At 40.3% G+C, this 22,392-nt stretch overlaps 1 protein-coding gene across 2 annotated transcripts in view; it reads right to left on the bottom strand.

Moving 5' to 3' along the window:
- The window catches only part of MTCL1 (microtubule crosslinking factor 1), a 50,275-nt gene extending 28,756 nt beyond the window's left edge, over positions 1-21,519 (bottom strand). Inside the window, exons 1-6 of one of the 2 annotated variants that reach the window (XM_032707472.1) lie at positions 21,478-21,519; positions 14,211-15,536; positions 13,112-13,267; positions 5,106-5,198; positions 2,056-2,286; positions 216-404 (exon numbers count right to left, since the gene is read on the bottom strand). In XM_032707472.1, the coding sequence (XP_032563363.1) occupies positions 216-404; positions 2,056-2,286; positions 5,106-5,198; positions 13,112-13,267; positions 14,211-15,479 (1,938 nt within the window). In that variant the 5' untranslated portion in view covers positions 15,480-15,536; positions 21,478-21,519. Of the gene's footprint in view, positions 1-215; positions 405-2,055; positions 2,287-5,105; positions 5,199-13,111; positions 13,268-14,210; positions 15,537-19,342; positions 19,424-21,477 lie in introns of those variants that run through there. The other variant, XM_032707553.1, reaches the window with a different exon arrangement.
- Between the last annotated feature and the right edge of the window lie 873 nt (positions 21,520-22,392).

Raw genomic sequence — 22,392 nt, 5'->3', positions numbered from 1 at the left:
CTGATAGCATCTGTCAACAGAACAGTAACCACGTGGCTTTTGATTAAATTTAAATATCAATATAATGGATGAAATCCACTGTAATTGCTGTGTAGCTAGAAGTATTTTTACAAGTATGATTTTAGGTGCTTTAACACAGGAGCACAGAAAAATGAACTCCCTTGGAAAATCTACAGTATCCATTCCCAGGGCAAGATATATAAATGGTGTATTACCTGCTTCTGCTGCTGCAGTAATTCTGCAGTCTGCAGCTGTGGTCCACGATCAGTGCTCTCCATGGTGGGACGCTGGGAGAAATCTGTCAGTGGAAACACAACATCTTCTTCCTCCTCCTCTCGTTCTGCATCATTCACCTTCTGCTCAGACTGAATGCCAAAGTCTGGAAGGGCCTCAGGGTGCTCAATCTAAAATGCAAGAGAGGGGACACGTGAACATTCTTTTGCCATTTACCTTTGGGGACATAAATCTACTGAAGGACTAAGGGAAGGGACTCTCTTCCCGTGCATCTCCATGGTGGGATATATTGACTTCAACTCTATAAGCTACAGAATTAATCTTTGGGTGATATGATCAAAGAAATGATGTTTGGGTGATATATGACACATTGCATATGTGAACAAAACACTATGCAGGCCTGCTAAATAGGAGATCTATGCAGCTGAGAAGATGGGTCTTATGTAGCATGACGGATATAATCCATCACACGTTAATGAAAAACTATACAAGACGTTGGTGTATTTTCTGATGAAGATATGGAGATCAGGGGGTATCCAAACCTATCACTTTATTTTCTGTAGTACTGTCTTAGCAAAACACAACTCCAATAATGACTGGAGTTGGACTGATTATAAATTTACCAGTCAAAAAATCCAAACAGCCAAAAAAGGAAAGCTCTTTTTGATTTAGATGAGCTAGTTTACATAGAAAAAAATTAATACTGCAGAAGTAAAGTAGAAGCAAATTATTTCTAAATAGCTACTCATCTCTTGTTTCTGACTCATATTAACAGCAGACAAATGCAAAGATGTTCATCTACCCTTACCTAAGAATACAAAATATTGAGTATTCAACTTAAGCATACTCCTACCAGACCTGAAAGGTTACCTGTACTGCCAAATGCAGCAAACACTGAAAACCAGTAGATACAAAAGGATCAGAGATACTGAGTAAAACTACTTAGTTGCTTAGCAAATGGTTTCAGAATTGTATGAACCTGCAAAACAGATCTATTGTTCTCAAGAATTTGTACAAAATGTCAGAATGGGCAAACACTTCTAACATACTTTTTTTTCTTCGGGTAAGATTTCCAAATCAAATGGTAATTCTGGGTGTGCAACTCAACACATTTGAGCAGCACCTTTCTTCACAGTGCATGTTGGTGGGCAATCACACCCCTGCTAAGGTATGTCAGCCTGGGGATTCCAGGTTGTTATGTACTTCTGAAATTCCTGATCTTGATTTAGTCTCTATTTGGAAAATTACCATGATGGTGACTGGTGCACTGCTGCTGACAGTGATAGACGTGTATGAAGAAGAGGAACAAATAAGAATGATTCATTCTAAGTTCCCACAAGAAGCTGCATAATTCTCCTGCCAACATGAAAACAGAGCTTCCCTCCATCTGTATTGCTGAATGCTTTGTAAGGAACACACTGTGCACATGATGAGAGAAACAACAGCACTCAACCCATCTAAACAGATTTGACTCCCTCAGCTTGCTAACATGCTTTTTTTCTTTCAAAAAATTATTCAGGAGTCATATCTTTGAGATCCAATTGAATTTTCATTTACTATGAGAGAGTTTCAGGGCCACATGTTTGTACTAGTTAAGGATTTTGATTTAAAGATGGGTGATCTGTAACATCTCATGCAGCATACACTTTAGCACAAGCCAGATTAAGAAAAGCTTTGTGTTTAACTTGAATCCCCTTTCAATCTATGTGCAATTATGAAGTTGCTGATGCCACCTCGTATTTAAAGTCTACACTTAAAGAAGGGTCATCCCAGTACTCCACTGGTTGTAACTCATTTGGGTTATTCAGGTGGGACAGTTACCTCTAATGTGTCCTCCCCTTCCTCCTCCATCCGCTTGCCTCGCCGCCAGTGTTTCAGCAGCCACTTCAGTTTGACATACAAGAGAAAGGTGTCCTGCTTGAAATGCCTGAGTTCTTGCTGCAGTAGACTTTTCTCCTGACTCCAGGTCTTCTCTTCCAGTTTGTTCTGCAAAGTCAAGCTCTGCACTTCCAAGTCTTTCCTCCGCAGGGTCTGCATGTGCTCCTCCTCCAGCTTTAATGGAATGACAGATACCACGTCAATGGAGTGGTGTCCCAGGGCAGTCTCCAGGACTTGTACTTCATTGGGTGAGACTGAAATCTCTAATTTTTATCAGTAATGAGTAGCTATTGAGTTTAGCTCAATAAGTTCCTCGGCAGTTAGGACTGCTGAGGAAATTAGAGGATAACAGATGATAAAACTTTGCTTAGACAACCATATGCAAATAATCTGCTGTGGAATTGGATATTTACTTTAAAGATGCACAATAGCTCTGATGCTGGTTAAACAGTTTATACCACTTGTATTTCCCTCCCTCTCTTGACTGTATCTCTGTAGTAGGTTCCCAGCATAGCCACCACCCCACACTGCTGCACATACCACACCTACTAAATGCATTTGCAGACATTCATTGGAGGTGGGACCACAGCTGCCCTTCAGACAACCTGAAATATTAGTTTGCCTCTTCTCTCTCGGCCACAGACTGGTCCTCTGCTGTGGCTACATGTCCCTCTCCTTCTAGAAGAGCAAAACTTCTGAAGGAATCATATCCAGTATCTCTTGTACAACTATTGGCTCCTCACTTCTCACAATTCATGCTTGAAGGCAGCTGAATGATACTATAGTAAACAGTTTCTCATTCTGATATTACTGTATCTTGGACACACACAGAACTGAAGAGACAGGAATAGGTTGCAGCTCAGCGTTCAACATGTCTCAGCTTCAGTACTAGAAACATCAAGAAAAGCTCTTTCTTTAGAGGACACATATAACTACACCTGTTCCAATGCAAGGCCACCTGAAACATTATTCTTTAAACGTGACTTCTCCATCAATATTTCAAAATCAAACCACGGCATGACCTGCACCCAACAACACTTGCACAAGTTAGTTGTACAACATCTCATGTTCTGCATGGATGAGATAGTGTTTCCACTTCAATCAAGCTGTGGTTCACATTAATGAAGAAAAGGTATATGGAAAATGAGTACAGACTCGCTGCTTACAGACGCCAGTTTCCACTATTTTCCACTCTGCAGAACAACAGACTCTCCCTTTCCTGACCAGTTCCATAGATGAAATCTATGAAAGCCCCAGTACACTAATGACCACAACAATTCAAACCATTGGAACACACCCTTGCAACAAACAACGTTCACATAGGAACAAAGAATACTTCAGGAACAAGGACTCCCTAGCAATTATTACTGCTAGGAAATATATGTTTGATTTTCATGGCAATATTCAGATGCTTCTGACACAGGCTACTAGTCCATACTAGATGGTTTACTGTGGACTTGCCTGCCATCTAAACGATGTGCTCCGGCATAATGCAATTTTTTAGCATCTACGCTACTATGTCTTAAAAAGTTCCTGATTAAATTAAAATTATTTACAGTAGTTGCTGACTTAACTGTGTTTTAAATGAAGCTTAAAAGTAGCCTGGAACAAGACTAGCTATAATGGCCCAAAAAACATATATGCAACTCCTAATAACACTTGGAGACTGTACACTGCTAGCACACATTAATTTGATGTCATTAAAGATTCCTAAAAATTAAATAGTAAAAAAGGAGCTAATTTTAAATTTAATTTTTACAGGAAGAAACAAATAGATTCGATGCTGATGCATGTTCTTCCTCCAAATGAAGTTATGGTTACACACAGCAAAGATCTGATTCATTTCCACCAGAAATCCTCGTAGGTGATAAAAAACAAACACTATTAACTGGACGGGCATAGTCTGGAAAAAAAAATGAAGAATCCAGAAGACATTTTTATTCTTCTGTTTCTACTGGCTGTCAACATAAACAGCTAGCTTTGATTTTGCTGCATTTTTCATCGTTTTTTACAAGCTGTTAGGATATAAGTCTCTGTGGTCACAAATTCTTGCAAAGACTCTAGTGGAAGCAAATTCATAGAGTATTATGCTTTTTCAAAGGATAGCAATTGCAAAAAAAAAAAAAAAAAAAGAACTTTAGGAGGCAGGCATAGCTTCCAAAAAGCTTTCATGGCCAAGGCAACTAGGAAGGAAATCAATTAACTGGTTGCCTTCAAACTGGTTGCTCCAGTGGACATCAACTGGAAATTAAAGCTAGTTATGAAAAAACAGAGAAATACCACTTGGGCCTAAAGAGATTAGTTGGCACAAGGAAGAATGTTTTACACTATGCAACAATTTTGCTGAGTTTAGTCTATGAAGTAAATTTAAAAAGAAAACTTCAGTTAAGAGCCAAACAGCCTGCAAAAGTTAGCAACAGATTTTTTTCACTCTAGGAGCTAGAGACCACAAAACAATTGACTAATCTGTTCCAGCCTTCAAAAGAGCAGGGGGAGCCCATGTAAAAAATATGATTTATTCACCAGATATTAACAAGAAGGTTGGAAGAACAGGGTACAAGAAATACAAGAAAGTCCTGATCTGTATCTCAGTTACGTGTGTGTAATGACTCCTCTGACTTTGGAGAAGTATTCGATTTTCTTTGGGCTAGGAGGAGTCAGAATAGGGCACAGTGCCAAACTGCACACCTAGAGATCAAAAGCACCCTTCTCCCCAGCTCATGGCGAGCTGAAGGAGCTGATATAATTCTTCATGCGGTATTTCATGTCTCTACCATGACTTCCTCCACAGAGGGAAGAAAGCAGAGAAGCCAGATTCACAGTGGCAAAATAGGCTTGAGTTTGCATTTCCTCAAATTCCAGATTCTTCATTTACTGGGATGAGGTCAAACAGGCACAGCCATCAGGACACACATTCCCAAGTCCTGACAAACAAGGTCCACGTCACACGTCATGGTCATGCGTCTCTCCCAGCAGGTGGGTTTTGTATTTACCTGGATGATCCTTTCAGTAAACTTTTCTTGCTCCTCTCGGTGAAGTCTTGTCTCCTGCTCAAGCTGAGCCTGAAGCTCCTGTATCGATACATTCTGTACAGGTAAAACAGGGGAATCCCTGAGCTGATCAGCAGGACAAAGGAATAGGTTTAGCAGAAAATGTGTCTCCGTGGTTTAAGAAAAAGGAAAAAAGAAAAGAACTGCAGGACAGACATCTGCACAACTCACGGTTATCAATAGTTAAAACCAAAGCACAGTGTGCAAATAAATAGCAATGCCCTAAATATGCGTGGGAATTTCCTGTGTGGCTTCTTCTGAAAGCTAAGCTGGGATGCTGGTGTTACATACTGGATATTCCCTTCAGGCCTCTGCTCTGGGTTTACACTTGAATAACTGAGAGAGTGCACCATCAATGATGTTTGCCAGATGAACTCCTATTTACAGGATTACCTATATTTGGTGGTGCATTTCTTTATGATAATTAAAAGCTGTAAAATTTTAACACCTCTGCAAAAGATTAATCTAATGCACACAATTGAACCTAATTATTCATTTGCAACACTTCTGATTGGGCAGTTTGTGGGATAACATTTATTAAACCAACTAAGCATAGAAGGTCCCTTTCTTCAGATACAAGACAGCTCTCTGCACAAGTTGACTTCATTCTGTGATTTCTGCTCAAAATAATTATTACAAAAATCTCACTGTGATAAACTATGTGAGCCTGAGGTCTGGTCAAGTATCCCCACTTTCAGGTCCAATACTGTTTTAATCTTAATACTTTCTATGTTATGTTCTCATTAAGTTTGACATCCCATCCGCTCTACTCCTGAAAGTTACTTAACTCAAAAATAAAGACCCAAGAAGGCAGAGTCAAATGTCTTTATTTATACTAGGTTAGTTAACCCCATGGCACTTTTATTTCTGATCAGAACTTTCTATGCCCTTCACTTTGTGTCTCTGACATTGGAGCTAAAACTGATTTATCTACATGAAAGTGGTACTTAGCTAGATGCCATCCTCTTCATGTGTGTGACCACAGAAAACACTACAGCACCAAATACCTAATTCCTAGAGTAAAGGTATATATAAAGAAGGGATTGCTTCAGGCGTCAAAGTGTAATCCCAAATTCAGCTGGACGATGTCCAACACGCTTCAACCTCAGCAGCTGCAAGGACATAATAAGGTCGTGAGACTGCTCTCAGTTGTGTTGCCATTTCCCCTCTGGCATCAGCCCTGGCACCCATCTTCTCCCCAAGCACTCCTTCCACTTTCCAAGAGCAAAGCCAGCAGCTGCTGCTGTTCAGGCCACAGCAGCTCTTGTTGGGACTCTTTTGGTTATTCAAAATATATTTATCACTGGAACAGACACTGCTCTCTTCTCCTCTAGGGAAAAAGGAAATAGGGCAAATGGAAGGATCTCATTAACCACCTTTAGGGTCGTACTTTGCTGAAAACCAAAAGTGGACCTACATACGCTTTTTGGGCACTATCAGTTCCTTCTTTACTTGAGTCACTTATTGACTTGTGCACGTCTGTTTTGTACCTGAAGAAAAGACACTTCCAGCCCTCTGAAAGGTACACATAAAGTGACCAAGAGAACATTATCAGCCTTATGAATTTCATTTTATACCATAATGTGTCTGCAGACATTTTGTATTGCATCAGGTAAAAATATGGTCTCACAATTAATTTGAAAAAAAAAAAATTGTGATGGGATTTGAAAGTTTTGCACAATCATTTGTAAATCATCAGTTTAATTCTCTCATCCAACAAAGGAAAAATTACTGTAATCAAAAATTTCTACATTCTTTTATTCTGATCAGGCTTCTTTAGGAATATGGCAAATAAGAACCGATGTACCAGTTAGTTCAGGTATAATTTGAAAAAAAAGTCTATTCCTTCTTTTCATGAATACAAAATCAGCCAAATTCATGAAAAGAGGATCTGGTGAAAACTGATACAATATGGAAATGTTTTTCTGTTTGCAATAATCACTGATCTTAATATGCTTCTCCTTACAGTCATACAATTACACATTTAGATAATTAGAAATGTTGTTGGTCTTGGGATTCCTGAAGCTGGAAGCTGAATCAGAGCAGCAAAAGTTACCCAGAAGGTTAGACTTAAAGTTTTCACTATTCGCTTCACACTTGTGTTTTCCAGTGAAGAATGATTTGCTAAAACGTAATTTGTTCTGCTTCAAATTAGTATAAATTTGAGTCACATAGTTATGTATATACTGCCAACACCTTATGTTGGCAAAATTAGGGCAAGAAAATTATTAATTTATGCAATTTTTTAATAAACATAGCCCATGCAAAGCCAAGATTCAGGAAACTTGGGAGCTAGGATTATGTGACAACTGTTGGAATTACAAGATTAAATTTACCATAAAGAGAGATCAACTATTACATGCACACTAAGTGCAAATCATTTCACAACTGCTTTGCCTCTTTAAGGACAATACATTTTTGTACGTGCTACAGAAAACATGTTGAAAAGTCACTATGAATGCAGAGCTGCACACTTCGTTCCTTCCAGGGCAACCTGAGGACTCTTCATAGTCTATAATTATATATAATGTCATTTCTACCAGAAGAATTGGGATTTGCACTGCTCATATGAGAGATAAAGTTGCTTAAGTGCCTAATACATTGCTGCTAAACATCTGGATTGTGAATGAAGAATATATAGAGATGTATCATGTGATATTTGTGTATGCAGTACAAAATGTACCTGATGCTGCACTGATGGATGTTTGTATGTTTGTATGTGGAAATCAGTCCCCTATCATACAATCTGTAGGGTAGCACAACTGTGGTTTTGTTTTGTTTTGGAAAGTAACACTGCTACAAAATGGACACAAAAGTTGATAACCTGTTAACTTCCATTCTTTGTTTCCTTTGTTCTAATTTAGGAATGCACTACACGATGAACGGAAAACACCCGGAATGCCACGGCCACCACACGAAGTACTGACACCACAGACACAAACTCACTACAACGAGACATACAAACACAGTATAATGTGAACCACAAGCTACTCTACCACAGGACCACAGAGACAGTTGCACTTCATCAAGAGCTCAACACCAACTAACATTTTCCCATGTATCTCAGTTATGGCATTAACAGATACACTTCCACTCCTGGCCTCTTGGACAGGCACTGCCAAATCCTTCTGCTCAGTACTTTTATCTCACCTGTTATCACTCCAGAACAAGCTAATACATGCTGAAGTCTTTACCTCACGAGGATATGCAGAGAAAAATCATCCACACCTGGGGAACTTCACCATTGCTCTCTCACTGCACTGACCCCTTTCTGCCCCTCTTGGAATGCTGACAGTTTTTCAGGTTACTTACCAGTTCACACAATCCCATATTTCTGCCATGACTTGTTTTTACATGATTCTCATCCACCAGGTATGACTGGGTTTTACTTGACTGTTTTCTCCATTTTACCATAGCTAATTACAATCTCAATTTGCCTGCAAACTTAATCAATTTATATGCAACAACTGTGAACATCAAATTTCATGGAATCTTTCTTTTTAATATTTCTCTTTTGTTGTGGGTTTTTTTTTCAGGAGTGATCAAACAAAACAGGCCAGAGGAGGAAGGGTAGAATGATAGTCTCCAGCATTTGTGTGCAATTCCAAGGAAGTCAAAAAATTAATATTTTATGTTGCTCCTCTAATGCTATGTTATAATGCTTTGATATTTGGACCTTACATTTGACCACGCAGTTTAGAAACTGATACTTTTTCACGTGGGATAATTGCATGCACCAACCAACCAGATCAGAAAAAAACTTTCAGAGCCCTTTGTAATACTTTTTACATGCAATACACATCTAACTGAATTCTCAGAGGCTGCTTCTGAAGATGTACTCTTCTCCTCGCCCCTTGGAAATAGATGACACATATTCCATTTGCTAGTGTACAATAGGCAGCTGTGCAGTTATTTGTCTGTTGCTTATACGGAAAGTCTCTGAGATTGGGAAAACACAGAACACTTTGCTCCAAGTCTTTACAAATCCATCTCATTGTATGGATAGTATACAAAGTCTCACTGAGTTCAGTTAGGACTCAAATATCCAGATTTACATCATAAAGGGTCTTCTAAGCCATTATATTGTCAACCTTTACAGAATCTTACACAGCAAGAAAGAATACAATACATCAAAGTAAGTTATTCTTGCTGCCCCTAATCTTGGTGGGAACATCATCAGTTTGTCTTCCTTCTTCCCACAATTTTGCGCTGGAGATATAAGACACACTACTTTCTATGTAGTCCTCACTGGTTGTTGTTGGATTGTTGGGGTTTTTTTCCCAGAAGAAAGAAAACTCACAATATGTAAAACATTCACTGTTTCCTTTCTGGGAAAACAAAATCTTCAACCGGAGAAATGGATATGCAAATTTTCTGCACATGCCTAGAAGCTGCTGCAAAAGCCACCCAGCTGAAAAGCATGAAATTATGAAAATTGAACAGAAGCACCAGTTAAAAAATAGAACATTCAAAACATAGATCAAAATTCTCCAACTATGTCCAAAATGGATCCATACAGAAGCTTTGATTCAAAGCAGGTGGTAAAGTGAGTTGGGTTGGTGCACACAACTCAGGAATTAACTTAGAGTAATGGAGATGTTTTACATTTCTTATTGGCTTGATAAGAAAGGAAAATGGATAAATAGGTAAAAAAGGGCCTAGAAAAAACTATTCTTCAGTGTGAGCTATTCCTATTTTATTACTAGACCTTATGGAAAAATTGTTTTTTAAGATGTGCTCTCACTTTCTCTAGCTTATCTGCTTTTAATTTAATTCTCTTCTGGTGACATGTCATTCCTTTTAAATAAATTCACTTCAGTCGGTTTTTTGCCATAACCTGGAAGTGTCAAAGATTTTGTGGCATTTTTCTACAGAAAAATAAATGTGTAAGTCTTTAAAAGCCAGGTATGAAAATAATCCAAATCCGAAATGCAAAGATGAGTGCTTTTGCCTTTAGTGCTACATACTTACTCAGGTGAAGGCAGAATTGATACCTTTTGAAGGAACGGAGCTAGGAGATACAGCTCCAATTTAGAGCATCAGGGATCAAATACTGTAACAAACCGTATTTGGTCATTTGAAAGAGTGAAATTTTTCTTCTTCAGAATGTCTTTTTGTTTCTGAATAAATAGGAGCAGACTACTTAAGGAAGCTGCTTTTTGTTTATGGATATTCCATTGGTAAAATTCACCGGAATTGGATATTCCATTGGTAAAATTCACCAGAATTATTTACCATTTTCCCCACTGGTTTCATAGTGTGTTTGCTCCATGAAACATTACCTTTTTTAGTTCTTCTGTTTGCTTTAGTCAAGGCAATTCTTACTAGTTCACCTGCTTTTTCTTTGGATGGTAAAGAATTATTTCCCCTTCCCACCATAATGCAGCTCCGCTAAAATCATGAATAATGGATTGAATATCCACCCCAATGGGCTTGAGCCTCCCACAACAGCAGCTGAATGGCTTGTTTCAGCAAGAAAACAAAGCCCTGCTCTTAAGGCAATTTCAAGATATAATTTCCCTTGGTCAGGGACTCTAACCAACCTCCTTAACATGCAAATACATTCTAATAACGCTGTTGCATTAACAACTGCAGTGCAAAGGCAGATGTTTACAGTTCGGCTACAGGGTAGTTTCAAGCACATGTCTGTCTGCATTTATTGTATTTAATCAAACAATTAGGCTCCCACAATGCTCATTTTTAAAAATATAAGAAATGGCTAAATGGAAACTATCCAGCATTGCTTGTGAAAAGTTTAGTTTCAAATTCAAACTTAGAAAAAACTAAATTTAAAAAAATGGGTTTGCTTGAATAAAGAGAAAACATTTGCCTCAGTGAAATTAAATATGCTCTTTTCATGCTGAAAGTCCATACACGTTAAGAAGATCATCAGTCAATGTTATCCATTGGCCAGTGTGTATATTTTCACTTCATAAGATAAAGCAGATAAAAACTCATGCATAACCATACCTGCTGAGGGCATATATAAGGTTTGAGTCTCCATTTGAAATTTCTGTGGTAATAAAAAAACCCTTTGGTATTTGAATAGTGTTTTATTCCTGCTCATTCATCTGGCACAAAAAATTAGTAGCTTTTGCTAGTGCAGTATATGAAAAAAAAATTTAAAAAATTACATTAAATCATGAAATTAAATTGAATAATGAAATTAAAAATGATACATTACAAAATTGTTTTGAGAATTTTTCTGCTTCACTTGGGTTTGACTACTATGGATTTTAAGATTTCAACAGGCTGACTATCCACTGAAAAGTTTCAGCATAAAGCACTGTAATATTCTTTGGTGCTCAAGTAATAGTGATTGAAAAACACCTGAGTCCTCAACATTGTCTCAAGTTAGGCCATTTCAGGCCTAGCCTTACCCATATTTTGAGCACATCTGGTCTTAAACTGGCTATTCTCTACCTTTGATTATAATTACTGGCTTGTCAGCCCATGGTGTAAAAATGGTCCATCCTCTGTTTAAGCAGAGTTTGCTGTACATAGTTTGCACATCATCCCATCCTGGGAGAGGAAAAAAAAGATGTGCCAAAATTAGCCAAATCCCTAATCTTAATAGAGGGCTTACATATATAGGCTTTAATGTAATAACAAGGCTGTTCTAGGATAAGGGGGAGCCAATAAATGACAGACTTTAAACAGAAATACTGTAAACATTTGCTGGGGTCAGAAAATCTGCCATAACTATCCACCAATATTGATTTCTTATTGCAAAGGGATCCATGCTGAATCCACCCATTTTACCACTGAGGAAGAATGACTTTACCTTTCACTGAGAGACTTACAGTGTTCTGGGTTTGTAAAATATCCTTCCTGAGGTCATTATTACCGTGAAAAGTGAAAACTTAGAAGAGAAGCTGCTGAGCAAATTCATTATACTAATACTACCAAAACTCTGGGCTGTCAGGATACTTTAGACCAAACCAAACAAAACCAGCAAAGAATTACCTGTGTTAAGATGAAGGGTCACTCTCCATTTGATATTCAATACAGCATTGTTCTGCTTGGCTACCAGCTGCCCTGGTAGCTACCCCTACCTAGTTCTTGCTTTTGCTTACTCACATACCCAGCTACCCCAGGCAGCAGTCCCCTTTTCCCAGACTCATTTAGGAGTTTCAGATATATTAAGTCTTCTGCACATGTCTCTAGAATTAAAAATATATTAAAACTCATCCTTCAGTAGAAGCTACTCTAACCATCACAGTTTCAAGGTGGTTTTGGCTTCCCAGTGGCCAGCAGAAAAGTTTTTCAATGCTCAAAGCCTGGCTTTATGGAGACAGATTAGAACTTGTTTTCTTCATGACCAATTGCAGTGTCTGGACAACCTATGTTCATGAGAAAGCAGCTAAGGAGATGTTTACTGAGGCACACATGGCCTCTGCATGATGAAGATTCAAATAAAAACTGACAGATGTTTTTGACAAATGGAAAAGAACTCAACAACTCAAACAATGGAGAATATGCTTTAAATAAGCTTTTTTGGAAGCTGCAGGGTGCTGTGTTCCCTGTTGAGAATCACCATGCACACCAGCATCAAACCCTCTCTTGTGTAGACTACTGCCAGGTAAAATGCAAAGTAGTCTCTATTTGTAGACTTTCCAGATTTAAAATATCCACAAGGTGAAACCTGGAAGCCTGATCTAACATCATGGATTACAACTTCTGGAGATCTTTCATTTCTATACTCAATTGGAGCTGGTCCCTGAGCTGTACTTTTACCCTTAGCAAAGCTACTGGGAACAGGGTGATGAATTCAAATTCAGGACCAATTTGCTTCTCTGCAACTGCAAAGGGCAAACAAGATCAACCACAAATTTCACAAAAGGGGTGCTGAGTTTGGTCCAATTTACTCCCCCAACCCCTGGCTTCTGTTACTCATCTCCTGGCTAAGGCAGCAGGAGGCAGTGAGTAAGAAGGGCTGCTTTGCTGACCTCTAGACTGAAACAGCCCTTGTCTCCTGGCCTGTAGAGTTTAATGTCTCCATCAGCTCTGCGGTGTGGGTCGGTGGTGGCTCGCTGGTGGTGAATCTCTTGCTCCTCTCCACGATCTTGTCTGAGCTGCCACTCCATCTGATCCCTCAGTTTGGACTGTTAGGTGCATGGGCGGTTTATAACAAAAAAACAAAAGGACAGGAGGGAATAAAGAAAACAAAAATGGGTAAGGTAGACGACTGGAAAACTACAAGACAAAGAAAAGCGTGAACAGAAAAAACAACTTAAATACAGTGGCATAAGAGAGTGAAGAGAACAAAACCAAAATGAGGATGAGCAAAATGATGGGCTGAAACATCTGAAAAGCAAAAAAGAGAAAGAGAGGAAAAAAGAATGCAAACACTGGTTATGAGGCGCATGCAATGAGGATGCATGAGTCAAACCAACAGCAAGCATACAAGTCATGAAGGATATGGGACACAAGGCTCTTCCTTCCTTACTTGTGCTGTGCAGAAAAGCCATATCCAGTGTGGCAGTTGTGGCAGTTTAGACATGCGCCCATGGGCAACGCTTTAGGCAAGGCAGTCCTTCGCTGGCTACAGAGCTTCTCACCCGCTGCTCGGTTAGGGGAGTGAGCTGTAAGCAGGCTTTTCAAAACACATCACTTAGAAAACTGCATTTGGATGGGTTCTTTTGGCAAGGCTTTTGAGAACATGCCTGACCCTTTTACAAGAAAGCATAATAAAGACCTCCTCACATTTCTTAGCAAGGCTTCTAATTTACATTCTTCAGAATTTTTTTTTTTAATTAATCTCCTCTTTCATGGGGCAACACTTGTTATAGACAAAAACAAGACAGATCTCTCTAACACCAGTGGATTAGCTTTTTTGCCATGAGGAACCGCCTCTGAATCAAAGAAGTTGTGCAAATAAATAAAAAAAAAAAACTATAAAGTGTTTCTTTAACATTACACACTTCAATACATTGCGGGTCTGAAATCATAACAAAGCGGCTGTGAGAAAAATTAGCTCTAGGGTAGCAATGCCAGAAAGAAAGAGAACAATAAAACAGAAAGAAGGCAAATAAGAGGCTGACCTACCTGGAAGTCAGTGATTAATTCCTTCCCCAGGTTACCAATGGGAGAGTCTCGGGACATGGATGTCATTGTAGATAGAAAACTGGAAGACTCTGTGAGATGGGGAAGAGGGGAGAGGTCCTCCATCTGCTCCTTAAGGCCCTCTCCAATGTGATCAACCTTCTCCAGGAAAGTCTGCAGCTCCTTCCGGAAAGCTTTCATCCTGGTGTTGACGGTGTCTAGAAGCTCTGGCTCATGCTTATCTTCTCCCTTTTCCTCAGCACTTCTGAAATCCTGCTCGGTGGATGGGCTGCTGGTTATGTGCACTTTTGCATCATAAATCAAGCTGTCTGTGTCGGTGATAAGGCGGTCCACCGTCCTTTCAAGCCGCTCAGCCTCACGTTTGATGTTAATTAAAGACTCGGTGTCCTCTTTCACTCTCATGAGCTCAGTGGAGCACAGGTCACTGATTTCTGATGGCTTCCCACTCCCAAAACCTGATGTCTTCTCATAAACTTCTTCAGAGTCACTCTCACCCCCAATGGGCCCCTCTCTCTTTGGCTGCGGTGGACGACCATCTTCACTGTCACTCTCTTTTTTCCCAGCATCGCTGTCAGCATCACTATCCCTGGGGCTGGAAGTGCGCAGGCCCAGGTGAGAGGCAAGATCATAGCGCTGGACATTGGACATCAGGACCCTGTTCTCATACTGGAGCTTCATCACTTTCCCGCTCAGCTCATTGATTTGTGACCTGGCTGACTTCAGCTCCTCTTGCAAGGTCCCACCGCACTTGGATGCTGCATCATCCAACCAGCCTGGCTCCTGGCCTGGCTCAAACTTGAATTTGTTCAGCTCATTCGTTAGCTGCTTGTTGTGATCCTCGATTTCGGAGATCGACCGCCTCAGCAGCTCTGCTTCCTCTTCCACGAACTGCAGGTGCCTGCGCAGCTCCGTGGCCGACTCCACGGAGTCGCCATAGGGCGAGGTAGGAATGCTTGAAATGTGGTCCCTGCTGAGACACTCTTTTTCATACTGGCACCTCATATCCTCCATCTCAGCTTTAATCCCCCTGTTCTCCACCTCCAGTTCCACTATTTTTCTGCCCAGTATGTTGGCTTCCTCCTCCACCAGCTTCAGACGAAGTTTCAGCTCAGCCTCCCTGGTGCTGGGCGGGCCCCCGGCCTCCCCGGTAGGCAGGGGACTGTCCACATCTCCATAGATGGACTTGTACTTCTGGAGCTCCTGCTCCAGTTCGTCCTTCTCCCTCCCCAGTCTGGCCATCTTCTTACGCATCAGTGCAGCCTCCTCTTTGGCAAACTGGAGCTGACACTTCAAATCAGCACTGTCCTCCTGTCAAGAAAATCATCCCCCATCCCAAGATTATATTATAATAGAAGCAAAATCAGCAGCTTATTTTCCAAAATCTCTACCTCCCCATCCTCTGCACTGTATCTGTTAGGTATGCAAACAATACACAGAGAGAGCTGAGCACACCACACAGTGGACACATTTCATGGCTTCGTCTTGGTTAAATTGGCAAAGCAACTTGACCAGAGTTAAAGAGGGGGAAAAAAAAAAGTGTGCCTGTGCAGGTGTTCAGTGATGCAAGAGTGCCAGCGCAATGTTTTTTCTCAAATACTGATCAAATTTTGTGGAAAATAGTGACTCAAATGAAAAGGCTCCATGATTTGTTGGCACTTTTTGTTACATTTATGCTTGATGGCACACTTATTCCCCTTTAGCATCATGAAACAAAGACTACACAGATGAATTTGCTCATCATAATCCAAAATTTTGGATTCCTTCAGACAGAAAGCACAAAAAAGGGTGTGCTAAACTGCATGGCTGCCTTGTAAAGTGAAGACTTTAATTACTATGATCTCATAATGCTGTGAAATAGATGGAGTTCCTAACTAATTTTCCAAATAGGAAGCAACTGTTGTCTCCGCTGCTGTTATTATTAGGATGGAGAAGATTGTGATCTCTGTTTCTGGTATGGACAACTGTTCACAAGGGAGATTGGTGAAAACATGTGAGAAAGGAAAGATAAATTCATTAAACTGTGTTTACATCCAAATACATCCCATGTGAAAACCTGCATTTTTCAGGAAGTACCAGGGTATAAAAAGGTTTTGTTTTATTTGTGTGTGTTGGGCATTTTAAAGCACTGCATCTCAACTCAAATGAAAACTCTAGTGTGTATTGTGCTGAAATAAGAGACGAGGTTAAGTAATTTCTAAGCCGATGAACAATTTCTTTGCATGAATCACTTTCATGAATTGTCATGGAGATACAGGCACTTGGCCTCGAAAGAGACACATTTATCAGCATTAGCAGTATAATGGAAGGCAGGCCTTGAAAGATGATCTCTTGAGACGGTAGATTTTATCATTGTTGGTAGGCCATGTGGACATATGTGCAATTTTCTATGGAAACTTCAATTCAATCCCCGGAGCACTGTTATCTTTCACAAGCACCATTTTGTTATAATTCCTAATAATGGAAACCAAATCCAGAAGAAAACATCACTGACTTTAATTGTTCACCCAGATCAGGCTAATGAAAAAAACCGAAAGATTACAAAACTAATTATGGCTCAGCAATCTGAGGAAATTATTTAATTTCTATAGCACACATCCTAGCACATTGGTGACAGTGTTTTCTATGTTACCTAGATCAATTTCATCCCTTTCTATTTATATATATACTAATTATGTCTTAATTTCAGCTATTAATAACTAATAAGAAAAGTAATTGGTTGTATACTTCTGAACTCAGTCAGCTTTCTTATTGATGTTGCTTGCTGCAGGTTGGGACTTAAAAAAACCTGAATAGTAAAAAAGTAACATACGTTAATAACATATTAGAGGTAAAAAATAGTCAAAGTTTCTGTTAACACTTGGTTTTCAGTGATAACCAAGAATCAAACATAACTGCAATCAGCTTAAGGGTTGACTGACTAAAATTCTGGTTATCATGTCTCTGGCACCAGAAATAAGAGTTTTGTATGAATTCAATCAAGGTGCATATGATCGGTTAGAAGCAGAGCCTCTAAAAGATGGGCTTTCTATCTTCTCTATTGTCTCCTTGCATACACATTCCTCTTTTTCACACGTATATTTGCAAATTGCTTTTCTCTTTATAACTCAAAAGTGCAAATTAAGTATCAGATTAAAACCTGGCAAAATTCCATGCAGCCTCCGCTGGAGTCACTCTGAATTTTGGTTGCTCTGGCTGAATAAGGCTGTATGATTAAAGCACCATCTTTGGTCAGGGCCGTACAACACATTACTTCTGTCTCTTCTACCATGGAGAATTAGTTTTTCCCCACAGCTGTAGGTTTTGCTTTTAGGGAAATACAAAGATCACAAGGAAAGTTACAGCCAGGCCAGCGCTGCACATCAGAGCTCACAGATGGGGTGATTACTCCTGGTTATTTATTTATGCTTAGAGCTAATTGGACATTTTTCTTATTCTGTCTTTGTAATCCAGCAGTCCTTCCCCCCCGCTTCTTGTCTGCCTTTGGGTTCAATGCCCAGCCTTGAGTGGCACTAGCCGGTGCCTTGCACCTCCCCACCTGCAGGCAGCTGAAGCGATGTCTGAGGGAAAGGCAGCCTGCTTGTACCCCTCTGCCCTGCCCAGGGACACCAGGGGCCAGCTCCTACCCAGGGGTCAGAGGGAGCTCCAGCCAGACACCCACTGCCTTTCAAACAGTATAATTAACAGTCACTGTGTCACACTTGTGACAACACAGTCAGCATTTTGAAGCTTTTGAAGAAAAGGAAAAGGCTTCAATGAGTTTCGGGTCAGGGCCCCAATGTTTTTGCTCGGCATCACTGCATGACTCAATGCATTTGAGGAGTTAGCATGTTATTATAGCAGGACAAAGCTACTGCTAACTTCTTTAACAGCATTACTTTATTGCAAGGTTTTGTCTTAGCAAATTCTTTTTCTTGGGGGGGGGAGAAATAAAAGGATCAAATCTGTAAGTTTTGGTTTTTGCAAGTGCTGAAAGAAACAAGTTTTTTCTTTAAGCAAAAACAAGCCTCACACAAAACAACAGAGCTGACGGATGTTAATCTCGCCTACTAAATATGGATCCCATCTGGAAAGGTGAGAAAGCTCTAGATCTTCCCCGCTTCCCTGCCAGGGAACATGACTATTGAAAATCCCATTCCCTGGACAGCTTTTTTCCAAAGGAAAAGAATGGTTAGGAGAGATTTATCAGCCAGATCTAAGCATGCCAGAAGGGTAGGACTCCAACCTTCATGCATCTGTCCCTCAGAAACTTTGTGTACAGAAATATCAGCGATTTCTTGATCAGTTGAAACCAAGTAGAAACAGTGAGAGGGTGAGACACCCACACACACAGGCAGAGTTTTGACATATAAGGCAAACTAAGGAGAGGCCAAATCACCAAAATTAAGAACAGTTCATGACACAAGTTCATAATAGTTCATAAGATAAGTTATATCATGGATGAAAAGAAAGGGAAAAAAATTAAAAAAAAAAAATAGCCTTTCCATCTTTTTGGAGAAACTAGAGGCTTAAATCCCAGAGGCTGAATCTGGACTGTGGCCTTCTGACTGTATTAAACATCCAGTATGCCGATGCTTTCCTAAAAGGTGTACATAGGACAAATAATATAAAAAGAAAAGAAGGAACAGTAGTTCCATCCGTCATGGTGCTCATCACAGACTTTAAGAGATCATTAAGGAAAAATGGGAGTTAACGATTACTGAGAGTGATTATTTGCATGCAAATGCACCATGGCTCTGCATGGCCCTTAAGAAGAATGTTAATGGGGAAAAAAGAAAAAACCGAGATCCCTCCCTACAGAGTCTGCAGTCTAATTTAGACAAATGTAGAATGTGGAGATAAAGAAATGAAACTTACAGGAAATAAATTAACTTCATTATGCAATGTAAATGATGGGATGAGAATGAAGAGCTGATCAAAAATTCCTCAATATGATATTTCTTTTCTGCCAAGAAGACACAAAGCTAGAAAGAGGCCAACGCCATCTCCTCTACCACCACCACCAGCTCAAGGGAACTGCCAGGCAGAAGATGGGAAAGCAGTTTTGAGGTTGCAAATCTGACAACAGGGCAGTATGACCAGCACCCAAGCATCTGGCTGAGTGCCAGCACTCCTACCTTGCGCTGGAGAACCACTTTTCTTTGTGTTTTGCCTGGTGCCTGGTATTTTCCAAGAGGCTCCGCTTTGCAATTCTGCTGAATAAAAACTTTTTTCTTCAATACTGCTAGAGGCGAGTAAGTGCTACCATGAGTTCTGTTTTTACACGACTTCAAGACAATCAGTCTCGTGTATTATTTACTTGATGTGCCCTGCAGTGGGTGCAATGTTCCAGCTAATTTTCATGATGCGTTCTCAGTAAGCAAAAACACCAGTCTTGCCATATTCTATACATATCTGTAAGCATGTGGATGCACAGAATCTAAGTTTGTGGTTGCTTCTCACTCACAAAACATATAATGGGTATTTGAAATAACTCTATGTATTTAGGATGATTGTCCCTCAAGAGCAGCATTTTGATCCTACTAGGCTATATCTGTACCAACCCTTTTGGGCCATGCCACAGCACCCAGCGGTTGTTTGACCAGGTTGGGCACTTGCTGTGGTGCACTCTGATCTCCACCAGAATACATCTCTGAATGGATGTTTGAAGAAGGCTCTGGGTAACACCCTAGATTTGGGAGATAGCTAGGACATGTACCTGTAGGCTGGGCCATGTCAGTATATAAGATTGTTTCTCAGTCTTTCCTACCCTAAAGAATTGGTGAAGATAACTGAGTGGCCACCTTGCAGAGTGCTGATGCAACGGTTTTCATTTCCAAGCCCAAATCCTTTCCTTGCATGAGTTACTATGTGTGTGTGTACAGCATAAAAGTTTTTCTCCCCCTGTGGCTTCCGGGATCACTTCCCCACATTGCAAGTGGTGCTGAGCTCACCCTTGGTTACTCAGTCAATTTTGTGAAGTCCTTTTTAAGGCTTCCCAAGGCAAACTACAACTACTCTTAATGCCTGGACTTGGGCAGAGGAAACAAACACAAGAATCCATTCCCTTTGCACAGTAATGTATTTCCAGGAATGAGGAAAGACAGTGCTGCCCACAAACCCCAGTGGACGCAGTCGTGCCTTCATATAGCTTCATCTGTAATCTGTATGTGTGAAGACACGTGTATATATTTCATCCATGTATTTTACAGACCTGAAGAAAAAATAAACTCTCTGACCTGACTGATGACTTAAATAATTCCCCATAGCAGGCACTGCAGGAAGAAAGTCCAGTGCCCCATTTTAAGGTCTGATTAAGCCATGTTTGTATCATCTTGGCGGGGACACTCAGTCTGCCATGTCCCAGGAAAGCAGGCTGAAGCCTCTCAGCCACCACAATCCCCCGCTCTGGTCACTGAGCTTCCTGTCCTACGCCTTCAAGTTCAATGTATTGTAGTTACTAATTATGGTTATTATTATAAATCAATGGATTTTAAGGCTAGACAACCCATAGGTCTTGGCTGCATACACTAATCCTGCCAAGGGGGCAGCAGGGGAAGTGCATCCTTTCTCTAATGAAGGCACGATGTCACTCTTGGCTCCTTTCCCAGAGAGGTGAAATACTATCCCCATCTCTCTGGCTATAAACAATAACTGTACGGGTGCTGGGAAAAGCTTTAACTCCTATGGTCAGCATAAAAAGCAGAGGAAGCCGGGCAGACCGCTTTCCTGAGAAGGATCAACCTACGTGATTCCAATAAAACCAGTGTCCAAAGGGAGATCGAGTGGGTAGCTTAGGCTCTGTGTTGTACCTCAGGTCAGGGAGCACAAGTTCATGTTCTGCTCCCTTGACACCAGAGAGATCAGACTCTGGGCTGCGACATGAGAGTTTGTGAGGTGTCGTTGCAGTGTGTGAACTGCATTCCCTGCCAAGACACTCATTAGCACAAAATCTTTGGCACTGTGTATAAATTTAGTTAGTCCCTAAGCTGTGATCCAATTACTTTGTGAGGAAAGGTGATTTTCTCTTCTTGTAGAAAACCTGCAGCCTGAATCTATGGATACAAGCACAATGAGCCCAAGAAACTGCACAGTTTAGAGACCACGCTTGTGTCCTAAATTGCTTCTACGTTATCTCTGGGAGGTCTCAGTAGATTAAGGCCTAATTGCACTCTAGTTAATATGCCTGATGGCCCTGTCAAAACTCATAAGAAGAAATTTTGAGTTTTAGCATGTGATTTTGCTCAAAGGTGTATGTTCATGAAAACCATACCTGGGTAAATGTCTTTTTTTCTTTGTGGATTTCTCTGCTGCCTCTTCTCTTCAGGGAACTCTGCAACAGAAGCAATGCTGAGTTATTGATAAGCTAAACACAAAGCCTGCAAGTTTGGCAGGGCTCACCACTATACAATTAATTTAGGAGAAAGAAATAATATTCTCCTGAGCAGCTGGGGATTTCATTTTTCATAGTAATTGTTTAAAAAACCAAGATGATCAGGTCCTTGTCAGTGAATTTCTCAATGTACAAAATTTCCCACCAAAACAAGGAATAAAATTAGTTAAAACTTCACAGAGCGAGGACACTACCTACCTCTCGCTTTTCTTCTATGGACCACCCCAGTTTTTGGCAAAACTTCCTTTTTGCATGGGGCAATGATTCATGTTTGATTAATCCGGGCAGAAGTCCAAGAATCTTACAGTGGATGTGAAACACATTGTGGAAACCCCAGAGGAAAGCAACCCCCTCCCAAAAAATAGGGAAGGACATTCATGTTTAAGCTATGTGGTGTAACATAATTGGTTAATCTGTGCTAGCAAATATACTGAGGAGCCCAGATAAAGACCAGGTAACTCTCTGGGTATTTCTGAGTTTACTTTATAAATCAGATTTGATTGGCTTTGCAAATCTTTGTATCCCTTTGTAAGCAAGTTTTTTAAGATGTGGAAATTATGTCATCACCACTGCTTCATTTTCAGAAACTTCTCAGCACCCAAATAGAAAAGTATGGTTTTCCTGAGAAGTGAGAGGTGGAGCACCATCAGCACATTGTCAGTGTTTGCACTGACTTGTGTCTCAGGCCCCATGTTCAAACCAGTGTGAGGTGTAACCCACACTAAACCAATACTGCAAAACAAGCCCAGTGAATAGTAAGGGAAAGGAGGGAGAGGCATCCTGTTAATTAGCTAA

The sequence above is a fragment of the Chiroxiphia lanceolata genome, chromosome 1 (assembly GCF_009829145.1).
Source record: "Chiroxiphia lanceolata isolate bChiLan1 chromosome 1, bChiLan1.pri, whole genome shotgun sequence".
Classification (NCBI taxonomy): Eukaryota; Metazoa; Chordata; class Aves; order Passeriformes; family Pipridae; genus Chiroxiphia; species Chiroxiphia lanceolata.
This window is presented reverse-complemented; position numbering and strand designations above follow the sequence as displayed.